Genomic DNA, 21,263 nt, shown 5'->3' on the forward strand with positions numbered 1-21,263 from the left:
CTATTATGACTTCTGCTGCTATAAACATGGCTATGCATGTATCACTGCAGTACAATGACTTTAATTCTTTAAGGTAAATATTAAGAAGTGGTGTAGCAGGATCATATAGTGGATTCATCCCTAAACTTTCTCAAAAGAACCTCCATACAGATTTCCACAGGAGTTATACTAAATTTAGTGTTCCTTTTCCTCCACATCCTCTCCAGAATTTATTATTGTTTTTATTCTTGATGTCTGCCATTTTGACTGGTGTGAGAAAAAATCAAGGTGTGGTATTGATTTTCAGTAGCTATTCTTTAAAAAGTTACATACAAACATAAAGAGATTACTTTTCTAAATAAAAGATGAAAAGTATACATATTGATAATAGTGATAAATTACTCCTAAGTAGGGATTTGGGAGTTGGGATTTGGGAGGTGGGAAAGGAGAAGACAGGATCAGAAGATTAAAACAAAAATTTTATACCCCAGTTTTATAGTTCTAAAATAAACTGACAATATTATGGGAGGTTACTATCTTTTATGTTTTATGTTTTTTGTGATTTCTCAAATGTTCAAGACAGAACTTGAGATCAATAGACTTCATTTAATACAAATTAGCTTAAGTCCATAATTCCATACCAGTAATCTCGTGTTAACATTAGCTCATTAAGATGGAAGTTTATGAAATTATTTTTCTCTGTAGAAAACTGTGTGTGTGTGTGTGTGTGTGTGTGTGTGTGTGGTGTGCTAGGGATAGACCCAGGGCCTTGTGCATGCTAGGTTAGTGCTCTATTACTGAGCTATAGCCCAAGCCAAATAATAGAGTCTCAAGAAACTATGAGGGGGTCCTCCAGGAGGCAAGTTTTAAGAAGTGTTCATGGAACTCTTGTTCACAAAGGAAATATTAGCAAACAAAAAGAGAAACTGTGGCATATTCACACAGTGGAAAACTATACATCAATGAAAATGAATGCACTACAGCTACACACATCAACATCATTAAATACTAAAATCTTAATGTTGATTAAAAAACATTAAAAAGAAAGAGGGACTGGAGTTGCGGCTCAGTGGTAGAGTACTTGCCTAGCACATGTGAGGCACTAGGTTCAATCCTCAGTACTACACAAAAATAAATAAATAAAATAAAGATATTGTGTCCATCTATAACTAAAAATATAAATAATTTTTTAAAAGGATAAGGAAGAAATGGAAGAATAAATTCAGTGTGTCTTGTTTACATAAAGGTCAAAGACAGGCAAAGCAAAAACCTTTGTTATATTTAGATATGTAATTCAGAATTAAATTAATAAATTAAAGAAAAGTGAAGAAATTAATAATACAAATTTGAGGATAGTTGTTAACTGCAAAGGAGAAGAGAGGAGGACCCTGACAAGGGGTTTTCATGAGGCTGCAAAGGGACTAGCAAAATGCTATTTCTTAAAGGAGATCAATGTTCAATTTTATTGTTCTTTAGACTATACATATGCACAATATGGATTTTGCAGAACAACATTATGCTGTAATGTTTTAAGTTTTAAAATGAGTAACTGTGAAATGATGTTAAATGAGAATAACTAGATGTGAAGGTGTTAAAGGATTCATTTCCACTTACCTGACAGTAGTTTTCCTAAATATGAATAAACAAATCCACCCCTGGCTGAAATGACAACTCCTATTCCCAAAAGTTTATTACATATTTAAAGCAAATGTCAGATGGCAAAAATAGGACAATGAGACTATAACCTCTTCAAAAGTCACCCACTATGTGAAAACATTATTCCTAAAATATGTATAACTGCATATCTGTATGCACATGTTCTTATGTATACATATACTTTGACTTGTGTGTACATGTATACACACACACACACACACACACACACACACACATGTCCTAGCTCTGTCTGCTCAAAGGGTTTCTAATACCATTCTCCCAAAAAAAAAGAATCCAGGTGGCTCAAAGAAATGGTTGTTTCCAGAGCTGGGATAGGTAGTTACAAAATAATCCATAATGGGACTGAGGGTACTGCATTACTCACTGGTAAAATACTTATCTAGATATGTGAGACCCTGGTTTTTATCTTTAGCACTGCAAAGAAAGAAGTTGGGGGTGGGCCTTGAATATCAGGAGAGCTCAAAAAAACAGTAACAATAACAACAAAAACCAATGGGTACTTGACACAAAGAAAAACAAGCCAGCTTAAAGGAGCTACCACTGGCTAAATGGTAATTAAGCAAAAATAATTAAGCACCTTATGAAACCATGAGGGGATAGGAATCCATAAAATATACTAATAGTAAATAGGAAAATAAGTGAGGAATATTTGCTTGTTAAGAGTGTCTTCCTATATACAACTTACTGTTGCACAAGAGGAACAAAACACACTAATTATACAGTGGAGAAATCAGACTGACACCTTCCTTGCCCAGTGATCAAAATTAGCATAACCAGAGAGGGACAGATGGCCAGCATGTGCTTCCAGATGTCACAGCCTGAGACACACAACACTACCTATGCAGTATCCTATGAGAATGTATAACCTTGAATCAATCCATTAGATGAGGAAACAGCTGACAAACACAAAAATGAGGAACTTCCTATTATTTTTTTAACAGACTAGTACTATGTTTTTAAAAAATGTCAATCTGACAAAAGACCTAGACATATAGAAATATTGCAGATTAAAAGATGTTAGATCTGAGACTTTTATATAGACCCAAGGGGGAAATGTTATTAAAGACTTTATTATTACATCAACTGACAAAATCACATCATGAATAGCGGTTTAAATGGAAATACTTAAACAATATAAATCCATGAAGTAATAACTTAAGAGAATATTCTTATTTTTAGAAAATATACATGAAATATTATGGAACAAAGGGCTATGGTATCTTCAAATGGTTCAGAAAAAAAGAAAACAAATACCCAGAAATATGGAGAGAATAAGAGAACACACACAAATAATAAACAGAGAAAATGTTAATGTGAAATTGGGTAAAACATCATTTTGGCAAACATCATTTTTTAATGGCTATCCTCTAAATGAAGCTATTCACAATTATCATAAAATAGATAAGATCAGAAATCTTCAAAAAAAAACTAGGAGAGCTTAAATATATTAACAATAACTTTATTCCCTAAGTATACATTTGAAAGAGGTGTCCCAAAAACAACCATGCTACATTTCAAGAAAAACACAAACAGAAATAAGCTGAAACATGCAAAAAAAAAAAAAACTCTTTCTGCATAGTAGCCTTCTCTAGAGGCAGGCTGTGTGAGGCTCTTTATTTGGGGGTCTGAGCCCTAAACTTTCCTAAGCTTTGACTTTTTTTCTCCCATATAATGAAAATGATAATTTGTACCTCCTAGAGTTGTTATTGAAAAGATTAAAAGGAATATAGAAGAAAAACATTTTATCCAAGTGCCCAACACATCATTATTTCTCAATTATATTCTAACATATCTAACATACAACTATGGGGTTTTAGAAACAGATTTCAAAGTGAACTAGAAGAATCCAGCACCATACTACCATAAAGAAGTTCTGATTTCAGACCACTGGCCCCAGTTTCTTAGGCAGAATGGCCTCTGAATGCAAAGAGCTCTCTAGAGATTAAATTCTCTTTGATGGAAATGTCCATTGAGAATATTCAATTCTTGCCCCTCTAAACCCCACAGCAATCTTCAACAAGCCACAGAGCATCTTCTACTGCACGTGAACATGGAGTACTTCATCTCCCATAAGCTTTCATGGCTTGGCTAGACTCCTGTAGTCTCACAGATGCCCACCAACCCTGAAGGAACTGATAAAATCAATCTCTTTTCTAGCAAAGTCACACCTGGGCCTCTTGATGAAACAGTACTGGGTTCCTCTCCTTTTGAAAGCCTGCCTGAGCAATCAGTGTTGAAATGTTAACTTTCCAGAAGCATCTATAAGTGAACCATCTGTCTTCATTAACCACAAGATCACTAACGGGACACTGGAGTAATTCAACACTCAAATGATTAACAGTGGCTTTCAAGAGAAGAGGAACTAAGAACCAATCAATAACTTTGTGTTAGTCACATGAAAACAGAAAATAAACTGTGGCTGAGTTAACTCTAAAATTAGCTTTTCATGCAACATTATCTCAAAATGCTCAAAAAGAGTAATTTAAAGGATTCGAATACCCTAGAAGTTCACTATATAATTACAGCTGTCCCTCAGTATCCATAGGGGATTGGTTACAGAACCCCCAATACCAAAAAACATGGATGCTCAAGTCTCTTATATAGCACAGCCTAAAATCAGGAACAGTGGTGCACACCTATAATCCCAGTTGCTGATGCAGGAAGATCCCAAGTTTGATCTTGGGCAACTTAGTAAGACCCTCAGCAACTTAGCAAGACCCTGTCTCACAAGAAAAGAGGGGCTTGGGACATAGCTCAGTGGTCGAGCACCCCTGGGTTCAAACCCAGTACCAAACACATACCCAGGCCTAATATCTGCATATTCTCTCTATACATCCTCCTATGTACTTAAATCATCTCTAGATTACTTATAATACCTAATGTGATATAAACAGCTGTTCTACTATGTTGTTTAGGAAATAAAGTCAAAGTTCAGTAGAGATGTGACTCTTTTTTTTCCAGGTATATCCTATCCATGTTGGTGAATCCATGGGTAAGGAACCCACAGATAGCAAGGGTTGACCATGTATAAAAATTATCATATAGACAAATTGCTATAATGCATAAATAATTTACTAATAACATAACATTCTAGTATTTATTTAATAAGGTTTTCCTTTCTTTTTTTGGAATGCAGGGGAGGGGTTACAGGGACTGGAACCCAGGAGTACTTTACCACTGAGCTACATTCCTAGCTCTTTTCATTTTTGAGACAAGGTCTTGCTAAGTTGCTGAGGGTTCTTGAGGATGACTTGAAATTTGTGATCCTCCTGTGTCACTGGGAATACAGGTATGCACCACAATGCCTGGTTGATAAGGTTTTCTTTTAAGACCTTCACATAATCTTCAGTGAAACCCGAGAATATGTCTTCCAAAAAAAAGGGAAAGTACCCACTTGTTGCTAAATGTTTATTTTATGTTTTCTAAAAATACTAATTACCTCAATATCAAATTAGTATCACTACATCTTCAATGTAAACTGAGTCCCATTTGCCATCTTCTATACTTTTCAGCTAAAATAAAACTATAGGGCTAGGGATATAGCTCAGTTGGTTAAGTGCTTGCCTCACATGCACAAGGCCCTAGGTTCAATCCCCTAAGCACTACAAAAAATAAATAAATAAAACAAACTACAAAATTCTTTGCTTTTAGAGGAAGATAGACTTACCCCTTTCTACAAGAGGATATATAAATATATAAATATAAAAAAAACTCTAAGATCTTCCTTTGTGCTTTCCTCTTCCTTTCTTTATTTCCCCAAATTTCAACATTTTCTCTATGACTTTCTGGGTATCAGCCCATTCAAATCTCCCTCCCCATTAGCAGCTCCCCCAAAAATACCTTCCTACACTAAGAATTCTTTCTACAAACAGCAAATTTCCCTTGTTATGGACTGAATGCTGTGTCAACATCTAATTCCTACGTTGAAACTTACCTTTGATGGTAGTAAGATGATTAAGATTTGAGGGGTAATGCAGACTAGATGAGGTGACAAGAGTGGAGCACTCATGAATAGGACTCTGGGATTCCTTTCCTCTCTGCCACCTTGAGGACACAGCAAGAAGGAGCCATCTATGAGTCAGGAAGCTAGCACTCACCAGACAGGGAGGCTAACTGTGCTTTATTTGGGGCTTCCAGGCTCTAGAAATGTGAAAAATACATTTATGTTGTTCATAAGCCCTTCAGCTTATGTGTGGTAGTTTCTTTCAGCAGCCCTGATGGACTAGGACACCTTATAAAACTGAGAAAATAAAAATTTTCCTCCATCTTCTTAGCTTCACATCTCCTCTAAATTTGTTTAGGATACAATAAGAAATATTCTGCACACTACAAAACTAATAATAATCATAATAAGTCTATACCTGTTTATCTACTGTTTATGTTTTTAAAGTAACATAATTACAAGATTCAAAAAGTAAAACAGAATTCAAAAGGTAAAAAATGGTATTCAGGAAAAACCTCCTTGTCCCCCAAATACCTAATTCTTTCTCTTAAAGACATGAGATGCTATAATTCATTTTCTATCCTTCCAGAGATTTTACAACCCTCTATATGCAAATGTTTATAAATTCTCTTGCACATTCTCCTTTGCCTTGCTCTTCCTTAAGAATTTATCTTAAATAAGAAAGCATATCAGGATACAATGAGCTGCTTCTATTTTTATAGCTACATATGACTCTTTAAATATGTATAACCTGGTTTCTGTGGTTCTAGTCTCTGGTCCCACCAATTCATTCAATATATATTGTGCCAAATTAGTCTGCTTTGATTTAAATTTAAAAAAAAATACACCTTCCCCAAATTTCAACATTTTCTCTATGTTAAGCCATATTACAGCAGCAACATGAAGCTGCTTGGGTGCTGTAACTGTTGCACCTGTGAAGGTAAGTCCTCCTTAGCAAGGGTTTAAAAGTGAAATGTGATGTCTGCAGCTAGCACTCAAGTAGTGAGTGAGGCCAGTGATATAAATGTATAACCTTGCCACATTGTGTTTACATGTTCTGGAAACCCACCCAGAGCATGAATGTGGGTGAGTATGGTGAAATGGTAACTACTGGTGAATCTGGATAAAGGGTATACAGGTCTTTACAGTATTATTTTTCTAAAGTTTTAAGTGCTTACAATAAATACTCCGTGGTATTTCCAAGGGATTCTCCTTGGGTGCACCTTACACCGTAAAATGTTCTTTTCCCAACTCCTGAGCCTAAATCTTAACCTTGCCCAGCCATATCCCTGAGCTCTCCCCAAGGGAAATGTGCACCTGTTCTTCAGCTGTTCTTAACTACCAGTCCTTCAAACTGCTTAAATGTCATGGTTCTTGGATGTTCCCCTACTGCCGTGGTCCTCCCTTCTCTCTTCTTGCCTACAACACCCTTTGGGGCTCTCAGACATTCACTGAACCTCCCATTTCATGGCCTGTGCACTGAGAACCCCACTAGAGAGGAAATGACTATACCGTAGACAAAAAGCCCTAGATGAGCAATTCTTTTGTAATACCCACAGGATCTGGTTCAATGCTAGGCGCATGACAGGTGTGTTCCAAAAAAGTATTTACTGATGTTCGGCATGGTGGTGCATGCCCATAATCCCAGTGACTTTGGAGGCTGATGCAGGAGGACCTGAAATTCAAAGCCAGTCTCAACAACTTAGTAAGAATCTATCTCAAAAAAAAAAAAACTAAAAAGATCTGGAGGTGGAGCTCAGTGGTAGAGCACACCTGTATTCAATCCCCAGCACCCCCACCACTGAAAAGGAAGTATTTAATGAATAATGGGCTATTTTAAACAGTTAAAGGCAGGCTATATTCCTGAACAATGGGAAGCAGGTCTCAAAACTCACTATGATATCTTCTCAGAGAACATCTCCAGTCTCCTGGGCTTTTCTCCAATGCTTTGTTTGTTTGGTTGGTACTGGGGATTGGACCCAGGGGTAATTTACCACTCAGTTACAATCCCACCCCTTTTTAGTTTTTCTTTTGAGATAAGTTCTCACTAACTTACTAGCCTTGCTAAATTACTTAGGCTGGCCTCAAATCTGCAATCCTCCTGCCTCAGCCTCCTTAGTTGCTAGAATTATAGGTATGCACCACTGCACCCAGCTTTTTCTAGTACTATTAATGCATCTTAAGTCTCTTATCCTTCTTTTTTTTAAAAATATTTTTATTAGTTGTTGATGGGCCTTTATTTTATTTATTTATATGTGGTGCTGAGAATTGAACCCAGTGTCCCTCACATGCTAGGAAAGTGCTCTACCACTGAGCCACAACCCTAGGCCCCTTTCCTATCCTTCTTAACTGTGGCATCCGTCTTTTCTACCAAAAAATTTCAGAATAAGAATGCTCTCTACTAAAAAATAGGAATGAGATCTACTGAAGATAAAACACTAATAAACTGCACTAATACACAACAAGCAGCAGCTAAATCTCTCTAATTTTTTTCCACCTCTGGCCACATCATAGACTTGGGAGGCACCCTCAAATACAACCTTCCAATAATTCAATTCCAAAGAGTCTAAACCCCTATTCCAACATCTCAAATGCTCTTCTCATGCTGTTCTGCCAATTTTATATCTAAATCTCCTAACTTTGACCCTCTGCTCCAAAAGCACAATGGATAAGGAGGGGAACATCTAACTGTAGTCAATTATGCTACTAACCAGGTATGCAAATTTAAGTAAATTGTCTCATCTATCAAACAAGACCGAATTCAATTATCTCTGAAGTTAGACTATTCTATGATCCTTGCTTATGGCACAAATCATAGTTCCTATTTAACACAAATTTGACTATTACATTTTGAAACCAAACTCTTACAGTTTAAGCAACTTAAAAAACATTAGTGTAATCCAAATGATTTTTTTGTTTATGAAGATTTTCATAAATAGAAAGAATCCTAGCTGGGCATGGTGGCATAGGCCTGTAATCTTATTGACTCTAGGAGACTGAGACAGGATGATGCCAGATTCAAAGCCAGTCTGGGCAATTTAGGGAGATTCTCTCTAAAATTTAAACAACAGGATGGGGATGTAGCTAGATGTGAACTACACCTGGATTCTATCCTCAGTACCACAAAAAATACATAAAAAAAAAATCCTGAAATTCATTATCTACATGATTACTATTACCTAAATTTTGGCAGAGTGGCCTTCAAACTTCATCTGAACCTATTGGAATACCTACTGAAACATTCAAAAGACCTTGGAACTCTACATTTCACATGAATATTACATTGGACATGAAACTGTTACATAAACACTAAACTCTTCAGAAATACTTTGTACCTTTATAGAGTTTCACAGACTTCAATCTTCAACATCAGAGTAAAAGTTGTCTTTAGCTTAGGACTGTCATTAGGCTAAAAAAGGTAGGTTGTTATTAGGCCATCAATACAAAAGCCAAAGGGAAAGGAGAACAGAAGAAACAGGGGGAAAAAAAAAACAAAGAAAAAAAGTTGGGAAACCAAGTGAGGGAAGAAGAAAAAGAACAAGTGGGAATACAGCTCAGTGGCAGAGCGCTTGCCTAGCACGTCTGGGTTTCATCCCTGGTACTGCAAAAGAAAAAATAGAGAATAAATGAGGAGAGGAATGCCCCCAAACTGGCTGCCAGCACCGAGGGCAGAGCAACATCCCACAGAACTTTCAGATAGAGTTCAGATACTTTTAAGGTTTTTGTTTTCTTTTTGTTTAGATTTGAACAGAAAGTTTACCCAGTAGGAACATGTTTACTTGTGTCTGCTTTTAGCCTTCAATTCTGGATCAGGAAGATTCTAACACTTGAAAAGTAACCCAGAGTCCACAAACCAAAATATGCTGGATGGTTTACCTGTAACATCCACGACTCTGCATGTTCTCTTGAGGAATCTTGCCAGTGCTTAGGTCTCTTACTCAGGTCTCTTACTCCAAAAGAGCATGCTGGTGGGAAAATGTGTTTAGCAAATGATATGTATACTTATAAAATTCCAAGTCCTTGCTTGAAAACAAACACTGCCCTCCAATAACAACAAAAATACCGTCAGAACACAGGCACTTCCAGTAGACTCTCCGGATGCCACTGTGGCTTTCCACAAGAATGTAGGGCTGCTGTCTGGGTTAAGGGGCTGTAACCACTGGGACAAGAATGATCCCAGGATATCATGCTGCCACTATGTCCCACACACAAGAGCAAACACTCTGCAGTTACTACAAGGGTGATCTTTAGAAAGTTTTAGAGCAATTCCACTTTTTGGAATCCCAAATCTTTGATTTATTTTTTGTGGTGCTGGCGATGGAACCCAGGGCCTCACGCATGCTAAACACATTCTCTACCACTGAGTTACATCTCCAGTTCTGATCTTTCTGAAAAACATGAATCTAGAAAATATTCTGCAGATGATATAGAATGATTAAATGAGGGTACTGATTCACTCATTAAGCCTATAAAGTCCTTGTTGCAAACTGCTTTTTAGGCAGTAATAGAGATAAAATGGCAAAAGGTAAACCCTTCTGTTCCTTTTCAAAAAGAATTAAATTAGCAACAGAAGGAATCTCAATTTAGAGTGGGAGCAAAGGGAAATTTTGGTATCTCTTCCCATGAAAATAGGAGAAGCATATACATACATTAGCACAGAAACTTCACAAACTAAAAGGCGTAAATTACATATTTCAAAGATAAAATCCCCCCAAAAAAGCTATGATGGCATTCATATAATATATATATCTACCTGTGTGTGTGTGTGTGTGTGTGTATATATATAATACAACATACGTACACACACATATATTTCACTTGTTCCTACCAAATATCTGCATTTTCAGGCAAGAAATACTAAGATTGAAGAGCCATCACTATTCTTCTGTGATAGAGCCTATATAAAGTAGTATAATAAAATTCTGAAAAGCTACAAAATAGGAAAAGTTAAAGAAATAGAATCATACTGAGGAAAAGGATTACTAAATGATCTTAGCACAGCAATAATTAAACTCTTTGGAAACAAAAACTAATCACAAATTTTTTAAAAAACAACAGTATGTGCAATGACTGCATAATACATCAATATAAATCAGAAAGCAAAAACAACTGCCACTGGCCTTGACAGTGGAGAGATAAGCAGCCTGGCATAGTTGTGAACATAACAAAAATATTCTCAATGCCTTCTAACAAAAACTCCTCTCGGAACAGGACACAAGCACTCAAGGTCACAGGCCATGTACAACTGTGCAAGAGAAATATCTCTGTGTGTGTGTATGTGTGTGTGTGTGTGCATGCACACATGCACATGGTAGTTCCAGTGCTAAGCAAGTTCCCAGAAACTCCCCAAGTGGTTTAAATACCACCACTGAAAGGATGTCTATAGAAGAAGGCTGCCTCCTGCTGGGAGATGAAAGGCAGCAGAATGTTCCAAGTCGAGTGGGTCAAGATGGGCAACTTGGGCTGGGGTTGTGGCTCAGCAGTAGAGCACCCGCCTAGTACGAGCGAGGAGTGAGGTCCTGGATTCAATCCTCAGCACCACATAAAAATAAATAAATGAAATAAACGTATTGTGTCCAACTACAACTAAAAAATAAATATTAAAAAAAGGGCGGGCAACTTTTCCCAAGTGGTGGGTTCAGATTGGACTGGTGTGGCCTCAAGACAGATGGCAATAGTAGGCAGAAAGGTGCCTGTGCAACCCACTCTAACTCCAGAAGGAGGAGGGCTGGCCACACTGCAAACAGTCTGGTTCAAGTCCTGGGTCTTCTCACACTGAGCCTCAAAAACATCTCCCCATTTTCCATTCACAGGCATCCTTCAGAAATTTACAATGCTCCTATGAGGGTCTGCAACCTTATCACCATGTTAGTAAACTCCATCTAGTATCTGAGCAGCAGAAAAATTTTTCTCCATCCATGTCCTCATCTTACAGAGGAGTACAGACGCACTCCCACAGCCAATGAAAACCAGAATTCATGGAAAGACTGAAGCACACAGCACAGTATTCAAGCAGCCATTAACCACTGTTAAAGGTGACTAACACAATTCCACCTCAGTTCTATTTTCACCAAACTAAGATTGCCGAAGAACAGAAAAAGAACTTCTGAAAGGAAAAGAGGAGGAGGAAAATGTGGAGGTAGGATTAAAGGAAACCCACATGGGGGACTTCGGTCAAAAGCAGCCAACAGGAGAACCAAATGCCTGACTGAGAAACAAACCTCAGGAGTTGGGAGAAAAGGAAAAAAAAATATACACATTAAGTGTCTTCAACATGTTAACTCTCTAAACATAGGAGACTTCTTAATGGTCTTAAGGAAGGGGTCAGAGGGTCAAACCCCAGGGAGGGCAGAGGGAGGGAACCACACAGTGACAATTGGCTCATAGTTGTCTCAGCACTCACTCAAACTCAAAACAGCTTCGCAGATTTAGATGTTAAGATTATGTCACAGATATGATTCAAGAATTGACCGCATTTTGATTCCTACCACCAAAAATGAAATAAAAAACTTGTAGACTTCAGTAGTAAATCATATGCAGTTCTTCTCAAAGTAACAAACAGATTAAAATTTAGAACTATATCCATTCATATTCCTAGTTTAAAATCAATTACATGCATACTACATCAACTCCACAGTTTTAAGGTTCAACCATTTCATAAAAGCAGCTTAAAAATACAGAATTTCAAGACAAAACTAAAACATGTGGATGTGAAAAGCAGCGAGTCTCTGCCTTGGCCCAGCTTTATGGCCTATGCTGCCCAAATGGTTTGCTTCTTAATCCCTAAAACACACTCAGGAACAAGTATCATATGTGCCTTTCAGAAATCTGATTTGAGCAAGTTAACCATTATTAAAGCCATCTAAAAATGTAGGCACTGCCTGAGTTCCAGGCACAGATTTGGAAAACCCTTGACATAGGTCAAATAATAGTATCTGGTGACACTCATCGGAGATAAAAAAGGAAAACTCACTAATTTATTATTTTCTAACAAAAAAGCCTATGCTATTAAAAGTAGTCTTGATATAGTTAATACATCTTTTAAAAGTTTTAAAACATTTTAAAACTTAAAACATTTCCTCTTTCTCCTCCCATTCCCTACTCCTCATCTGCTCGGTTGTATTTCCCTACTCTCAGAAAAGGTTATACACGTCCCCCCTCCCCCAAAGTCTTCCTTATCTTTCCTCTCCAATAATCTACTCACCTTAGCATACACGGTCAAGCCCACTGGCTTCAACTGCCTCAGACCCTGAGTCCACCTGCCTCTTGGTCCCTAGGAGTCAAGACTTCACACAGCAGTTCCAGAGCACTACCTGCGCTCTCACAGGCCTTGGGCTCTCCACCAGCCCCACCTTGCTGAACACATATCTTGCTATGCGAGGGATGCTTTAAGACAAGTCTCCTGTACCTCCATTCCCCTTCCAAGAGATTCCAGTCCTTCAGAGCTATATGATTTTCCAAAATGCATAAAAAGGGAATGACTATATCTGATGTCCAGGTCATCCCCTCTGGGCATCTCCTTCCTAAACACCATGGCTCTTCCAGGGGGCAGTTATCCTAAGAGATGTCTGACTAAACACTGCAACTGTCAGCTATGGACCCATGAAGTTTCAACAACAACAACAACAAAAAAAAAAAAAACCTATTTCTCATAAATCCTTTTATTTAGTAAGCCCACAATTATATAATGTGCTACATTATACTCTGTAGCCGTATCTTAAAAGACTAAAAGGCACATGTTTAGATGTAATACAACTTTAAAAGTTTAAGGGAGTGGCAAACAGTTTGGTCATTTAGCAATATTATTAATATTTTAATATATTTTTACTGGATACTTGTTTAGTTAAGCAGGAATACCCAACTGGAGTTTTAAAAGAAATCTATTTTAAACTGCTAAATCTTGGGGCTAGGAATGTAGGCTGGGTAGCTGAGCGTATGCAAGGCCCTGGGTTTAATACCCAGCACCAAAACAAAACACAACAATAAATAAATAAATAAAAAAGAAACTTAAAACTCAGTTTACCACAGCAAAATTTAAATAACATAACCTTGGAGAAATCAAGCAATGATAGGTGCTGCTACTTGAAAAAGGGTGGGTGTTGAGGGGCAAAGAACATTAGATTACCTAATAAAATGGTTCTTAAACCCTAGCCCTCAGAGCAGTTAACAGCAGCATTACCTGGAAACCTGTAAAAAAAATGCACATTTTTGAGCCTCCCTAGATCCACTGAGTCAGAAACTTTGGGTGGGGCCCAATAAGCCCTCAGTGGTATTGATACACACTGAAGTCTTAAGAACCACTGGTCCAATCCAACTGCACTCCCCGGAAATGAAAGAAATGACATGAAGCCAGTAACTTCCTTAAATTTTTCCATAAAGCTAGTCATTATAAACCATTCTCAACTGCCTTTCAAAGTAATTCTTAAACTAAACACCTGAACCCAAGCAGTTGGTCCTACAGATCTTCTGGGCAAGAGACATCTTGATTGTCTGCAGTATTTTTTTTTTAATATTTATTTTTTAGGTGTAGATGGACACAATACAATGCCTTTATTTTTATGTGGTGCGAACCTGGGTCCCGCCCATGCTAGGGGAGCACTCTACCGCTGAGCCACAATCCCAGCCCTGTCTGCAGTATTAATTCTAGTAACATTACTAGATACTCACATATGGGCAGATAATTTTTTTTTTTTGTCCTATGTAACTTAGCAAGGAATACCTAAAAAAAGCCTTCACATGACTGAGCTCTCCACAAAAGTAACAAGTCAAATCCCACAGGCTTTTTGTTTGTTTGTTTGTTTGCTTGGTTAACTTTTGTTGCCATTAGCAGTGTTGGGCTCTGCCTTGTTATCCTTGTGTTTTGGTTTGGTTTCAAAGACAACAGTAGGAATTAATGGGACACATGGTTGACAGTTTGTTTGGGGGGTTTTATTTATTTATATTTTTGGCCCCAACAAAAAGTAATCACAAAGGACACATGGACTAAAAATTGGTTAAAAGAGAAGTCCCTCCCCTCAAAACTTCACATTTTGTCTTAGAATGTATTCTATGACCAATTTTTTCCTTTGACAATAGATATGTACCTCCAGTTATGTTTTACGAGCTCTATTAAAAAATTAGTTTCGTTGGTGAACATGTAGTGGTAGAATGATAGGAAAACAGCATGTGTCACAGGAACAAGCTGTGGCAGATGAAGGCTAAAGCAGAGGATTACAAGTTCTAGGTGAGCCTCAGCAACTTAGTGAGACCCTGTATCAAAATGAGAAATAAAAAAAACTGCAGATGTAGCCCGGTGATAAAGTACCCCTGAATTCAACCCATTATACATAAACAATAGTAAATAAATAAATGTAAAAACCATCTTTTGCCCTACATTGACACCCCCACACTACCATGAAATTTAATAAAATCTACAATTTTCAGCTTTGGGGTTCTTGTTAGAAACAGATGTTTGATGTATCATATACCTTTTTTATAAATATTTCAAAGTCTAGAAGTCGTTATCTTACAATTAAACATCTGTTTCTATTTACATGTTAAATATCCTTGTGGGGAAATCTATGACTTGGGTGTTAGGACCACCTCAGACTGCGATTTGAAGGTTTAAGAAATAAACGTTTCCATTCCTGTTCCTCATACTAAAGCTGTTTTCCCAATGTCATGCTATTCTAGAGCTAATATTTTCAGTCCTCTTTTAGACTCCATTGAAATATATAATTACCTTTGATTTTACAAATCAAAATTTCTAACTAACATAGTTTAGTGTGTGATTTTATTTTTCCTGAAGAAGTATCATGGCCTAGTGCACAAATAGAAATGATGACTTCAATTTGATTTATACTTCCAACACTCTGTATGACCTGAGCACCAGATCTTCTTGTGACTATTTTTCAATCTGTCATCAAATGAGGGTAATAACTTGTGCTATGTATCTTACAGGAAAGAAATCAAAGTCACTGAGTTGACAATGCCCCTGGAGAGGTCACACTTCTCCAAAAAATGGGGAGTCAGTGTAGTTACTGGCCTTCAGCCTTTTCTTCAACTCTAAAAAGAAAACAATACTTCCAGGGAACCTGCCATACCACCAACTATACAATATACCCTCTGAAGCTAAACTGCAGGGATAAAATTACTTGAACATTATTCGATTCAACACATATTTATGAGCATTCCTATGTGCCAAACACTACACTAGGCACTGGAGACTCAATGACCAGCAAGGCAAATACTGTCCCTGCCCCTCAGTCTGATTAAACTATTAATTCAACTTATAGCACTTTCACTTTGTTTATACAACAAGGGCTCATGTCCATTTGTAAATAATTGCTCATAATCATAATTACTCCCAACCTCCCCACTGTGTTCCTGAAAAAGGAACACGAACTTTGTGAACAGCTCAGAGAAGGGACAAATGTTGGCCTTGCAGAAGTCAAAAATATCACTCAGCAAGCACCATACGGTCTGTGAAGGGGAAATATTAGTGTTGAACCCTAGAAGATGAATCAAGATCTTTCTTTTAGAGGTAGAGTATCTTAGCTTAAATGTTTATCTGTTAAGTAGTTGCTTATTTAAAAATAAGCAAATCCTCTGTAATAGAGCTGTCCAAAACATTAGCAGCTGTATCAATCAGATATTCAGTTCCTATGTCATACTAGCTGCATTTAAGGTGCTTAGTGGCTGCAAGTGACTAGAGGCTAACAAACTAGGTGGTGCAGCTTTATAAATCATTTTGATCATCCCAGAAAGCTCTCCAAGATGGTGCTGCTCTACAAATACCTCTGTATATTGAACCTGAAAATTACAGTTAATGAAATATGATGAACCATCTGTGGTCTCTGCTATGGCAGTTAATGTAGTACCATTTCTTCCTGCCCAAATAAGGTGAAAAGTAGTATCAACAGTGAATATCTCACCAAGAAAATCCATACTGTCCAAATGGCAGATGAAGAGTAAAATTAGAAAACAAGAGAAAAACATTATATTCAGCCCCCTTTTTTTCTATTCCTTTTAAAAGAGTGTCAGTAGCACTGTATTCTCATCCTGGGTAAGAATGTGCTTTTAGCTAAGTAGTTCAAAGACAAGGATGAGATGAGAACAGTTCAGAATGAAGATGGGTGACATGAGCAAATACCAATACCAATAACGTCACTTGAATGGAAGTAAATTCAATTGGGACAGATGCAATAAAAGTTTTGTGACAGTGACACACAGATTAAAAAAAAATCACTGTTGCCCCTTTTAAAGAACCAAACTTAAAAGGGGTGTGCAACATGGAAAAATACCATATGCTGGGATAAATATGAGGTTGATATGGAGAAATAAAGATGATATGGAGAAGATATTTTTCCATGGTTTCTGAGGAGAAACCAGAGAAAATTTCCTCAAGGAGGTACCCCAAAGTGAAAGAGCAAAATAAGCAGAGCTATGCAAATGAACCCCACGTGGACTGGCAAGGCTGGAAGAAACTTGTAATAAGGGGATGGGAGGGAGAGAGGGAGCCCAGGCTGGTGACCTACTCCCACCCAGACCTCAGATACTCACATTCATGTCTGGTCTGCTTGGGCAGACCTTTAAATGTCCCTTACCAAAACTGCAAACAACATGAAAACCAGTTCTTAACGCTTTATAACTAATATACCATACGACCAACAATATTTGATAGCAATCAGAAGAACGAAAGGAAAATTCTTAAAAGACACAGTACCAGACTAACACAAACTAAAATCCTTTGTTTTCAGAGAGAAACTTGTTTTCTGTTTTATTTGAAATATCCCGAGGAGATATCAATGAATACACTTCAAAACAAATGAATCACGCATCCCCACCCCACACACACACCAATGTTCCCCCAAGAGTTTGCCTGGCGAGGAAACAAATGAACCAAGGGGAGAAGTGAATTTTTTCTACTCAAGACCAAAGAAGTTGGGTTTTTGGTTTGTTTTGTTTTGTTTGTTTTGGGATTTCCACCCCCATCCAAAACTTTCATGGCAGAACTTCTCTTACTCTGTACATTGCATGGCACTTTGGGGCTACATCCATCCTGTGACCACCAAAACCACACCGTGTCCACACCTTCTACTCATGTAAATGCTTGGAAAGCATCTGCAGTTTCTGGACTCCTCCCCTCCGTTTTATACACACGTTCAACTCAAAAACAGAAAACTATACTTGCAGGGAATTTATTCTCCTCAAATTACTGGGATCCTCTTGCCTTTCTTCACAGTATACTTCTAGAAAAGAGAGACCGCAGGCCTTAAAGAGTTCACCAAGTGATCCCTCCCTTGCAAACAAGTAAAACTTTCCAGACCAAACCCTTAACAGTGGAAATGTGTGTGTAAAAACTCACGTGGTCTTAGTTAAGTAAAGGTATGTAGGTTTTTTAGTTTTTGTTTTGTGGTGCTGGGGATTGAACCAGTACATGGGGAAAGTACCAACTGAGCTAAATCCCCAGGCCCTGCAAAAGTACATTTTAAACTCTGGATTCATGATTGAAAGCATAGGCTCCAAGATTGGACTCCCTGGGTACTAGTCAGGGTGTCCTTCCAGATCAACTCTCACCTAACCTCCTAAGCTTTCCTTTCCCAGGCTGTAAAACAGGGACAACTACAGTGCCTGGCAGAGAGGGACCCCCCCTTGGTGACATATCAGTAACTGCTAATTACTTTCATTAATTTTACTATTTCTTCCCTATGTAGTCCATTCAGCTCTTCCCTCTTTAAGTTCTCACTCCTCACTATCCATCAGAATCACGGGTGGGAGTGTTAAAAATACACTCTGCCCAGGCCCCACCTGGATTTGGGTTCGGTTGATGTGGGGACTGCCTGGGTGTCAGAATTATGTTTAAGTCTCTCAGGTTGGTTTTAAGTGCAGTCAGGGTTAAGAACGACATTTTTCTCTAGGTCCTCACTAATAACACACACCTGTGAGGTCCCCTGGATTTCTAAGTCGATCAGCGCGGACCAGCGTCCAGCTCGGAGGTGGGGGTGGGCGACTCCCGCGTGGAGGCTGTGACGACGAACCCAAATACCGGTCACCGAGGACCAACTGCGACCAGTTCCAGAAGATCCTGCCCGGAGACGCCGCGGCCGGGTCAGTCGGGGGCGTCGACCCCTCCTCACGCCCGGCCCCCTCCCGCCCCAACACGTGACTTGACACGCGCCAGCTGCACGCGGTCTCCATCAAAACAAAAACAGAGGAGGCCGGCCCGGCGGCGGGAGCGCGCGGGGGTGCCGGGGAGCGGGGAGCGGGCGGGTACGCGCGCGCCCCCACCGCCACTGCCCCGCGCCGCGGCCGCGCCTCCGCCGCTCCGGGCGCCGCCGGCCGCGCGCCACGGCAGCCGGGGGCGGGAGGGCAGAGGGCGCCACCTTGTTTACTGCCCGGCCCCGCCCGCGCTCGCGCTCCCGGCCCTCGCCCGGAAACGGTCTCCGGGGAGCCGGCCCGCGAGTGCGCACCCACCCGCGGCGCGAACGCCGGCCCTGCGTGGGAGGCGCCCGGCCCAGCGGCCGAGCCAACCCCGCCGCGCCGCGCTCTGGGGGCGGCCCCGGCCGCTGCGTGTCAGCCCCCGTCACGACTCTGCTACGCACTTCGCCCCCAGCTTTCAGCTCCAGCGCTTCCGCAGACCCCCTCACGTGGCCGCCTCCTCCCTGACACGGCGCTCGCCGGCGTCCTGGGCTGCGGACCCCGGCGCTCTGAGGGATCCCAAGCTTGTCCCCACCCCGCCTCGCACGTCACCCTTCTCGGACCACCCAACCCACACCTTCCGCCCGGGGCGCAGGGTGGGGGGGGGGCGCGGAGACAGCGCCAAGCTGTCAGAAGCCTACAGTTTTCCACATGACGAAGCTCACCCTCACCGTCGCCACTCACGCAGCAGCCGAGCTGCACGCTGAAACGTACATTTAAAGCGGGGGGGGGGATCTTGATTTTTCTCCCTAATCTGGGGGGGGGCAGAAAACGCAGTTCTACCCCACGTCAGTCCTACCAAATGCAAGACTTACGGACAAGAAATGCCCACCCCAAACACCTGCTAAGTAACCTGTCTTCTGGAAACCTGGAGCCCCACCCACCCCGCCTGCGGGGAGACCTGCGCCTGGGGTGGGGTGAAAGTGAAAAGGTCTGGTATCCTGAAGTCACCGGGAGTGCGCGGGGACAGACACCCCTCGCCCCACCCGGGAGCGCTCGCACCCTCCCGTCCCCCATCTCCAGAGCAAACCCAGCCATCCTGCGTCCCTCCGGCGAAAAGCCGGACCGAGTCAAAGGTCTGGGTTCCAAGGGGGGGTGCTTTTATTCCGGAGAACCGAGACCTGGCGTCCTTTCCAGTAAGCACGCCCCCCGCCTTAATTCTTGTTGACAGCAAAGGTGGGGGACGTGGGAGAAAGGCTGGAGTTAGCTCTAGGTTCGGGATGTTGGTCTCCGCGGAGTGAAGAGGTGGGATCTCGAAATGGAAACAGCCCCCCCCTCCCGCCGCGGTCCCTCCCCTCCTCCTCCTCCTCTTCTTCTGTTTACCTCAAGTTTGAATTTTATCTGCGCAACATTAGCTGGAATGCGGACATTGAAAAAAAAAAAAAAAAGAACACTCGCTCTCTACCCGGCAGCAGCTCGGAGGAGCCATGTGGCATCCAGCCACCGCAAAGGGGAAAAAAGTGCTCTTAGCAACACAAACATGGCGAAATAGCTCCGACATGCCCGTTTCACGCCACGGTCCTACCTTCCCGGGCTCGCCAGCCCAACATCCTGGCCGGGAACTGCAGACCCTTTCCCGAGCCGGCGAAGGGGCCCAGGGGAGCGCGGGGGTGGGAACGCGGGGCGTGCGAAGGGGGAAATTAACGAGACTCCACGGGGGAAATATCTCGAATTGACTAGCAAACCCAGCTGCCTCTCCGGGACTCTGGGGACCCCTTTTACACCCCCTGAGATGGCAATAGAGAACAGAGTTCTCGTCTCCAAGTCCTGCTGGACCGGCTTTCCCCACCCTACCGAACTTACCTTTGGGCAGAACGCCCGCCGCTCGAATCCCTTTCTCGTTCCTTCCTCCCCAACGAGACGCGGCGGAGAAAATGATGCGCACGTAGATTTGTGAACCAAATTCTTCGAGAATTTCCCTTGGATGATCACGAGGAGCGATGGAGGCGCTGGAGACAGGTGCAGGGCTGGCTGGGGCTGCCGGCTAAAACTTATTCTCCGCTGGTGGGCGGCGAGGTCCCCGGCCAGGGCCAAGGACCCCCGGCTCCCTGCCCCCCGGCGTCGCCCACTTGTCACGCCAGGCTGCTGCGTGCGCTCGGCTGCAGGGGAGGTGGCGTAGTTTCTCTTCCTCCCACCTCTTCTCACTCACTTGTTTTTGTAGCCGTGGGCTCCCCTAATGCTTTCCTCTCCACAATGTTGTTTCATTATATCATGTCCATCATGTGACACCGGAGAGGCCTCTCTATGGAAACTTAAAGGGGCTCCCACGTGACTGCAGCAGCAACAACAGCAGCAGGACTGGCGGCGGCGGCGGCCGCAGCGTTTGTACCACCACTCACCGGGAGCCCCTCGCAGCATCCCGAAGGGGCTTCTGGCGCTGCAGAAGCCCAGATAAGGGAGCCACAGCATCCGGGAGCTGTGGCGTCGGTGCGTGCGTGGAGCCCGTGCTCATTACATAGCAAGCCGAACAGAAGGAGCGTCCTTA

General features: G+C 41.2%; 1 protein-coding gene across 6 annotated transcripts in view; it reads right to left on the reverse strand.

Moving 5' to 3' along the window:
• Window positions 1–20,991, reverse strand: part of LOC110598732 (uncharacterized) — a 206,102-nt gene extending 185,111 nt beyond the window's left edge. For 3 of the 6 annotated variants that reach the window (XR_013435366.1, XR_013435365.1, XM_078040564.1), the window contains exon 1: window positions 20,582–20,991. Coding sequence is in view for 2 of the 6 variants with exons in the window: in XM_078040562.1 (XP_077896688.1) it covers window positions 5,591–5,665 (75 nt within the window). In the remaining 4 variants the exon portion in view is untranslated. Of the gene's footprint in view, window positions 1–5,590; window positions 18,865–20,581 lie in introns of those variants that run through there. The other 3 variants (XR_013435364.1, XM_078040562.1, XM_078040561.1) reach the window with 1 other exon arrangement.
• Window positions 20,992–21,263: the final 272 nt, after the last annotated feature.

Source organism: Ictidomys tridecemlineatus, chromosome 2, assembly GCF_052094955.1.
Source record: "Ictidomys tridecemlineatus isolate mIctTri1 chromosome 2, mIctTri1.hap1, whole genome shotgun sequence".
Classification (NCBI taxonomy): Eukaryota; Metazoa; Chordata; class Mammalia; order Rodentia; family Sciuridae; genus Ictidomys; species Ictidomys tridecemlineatus.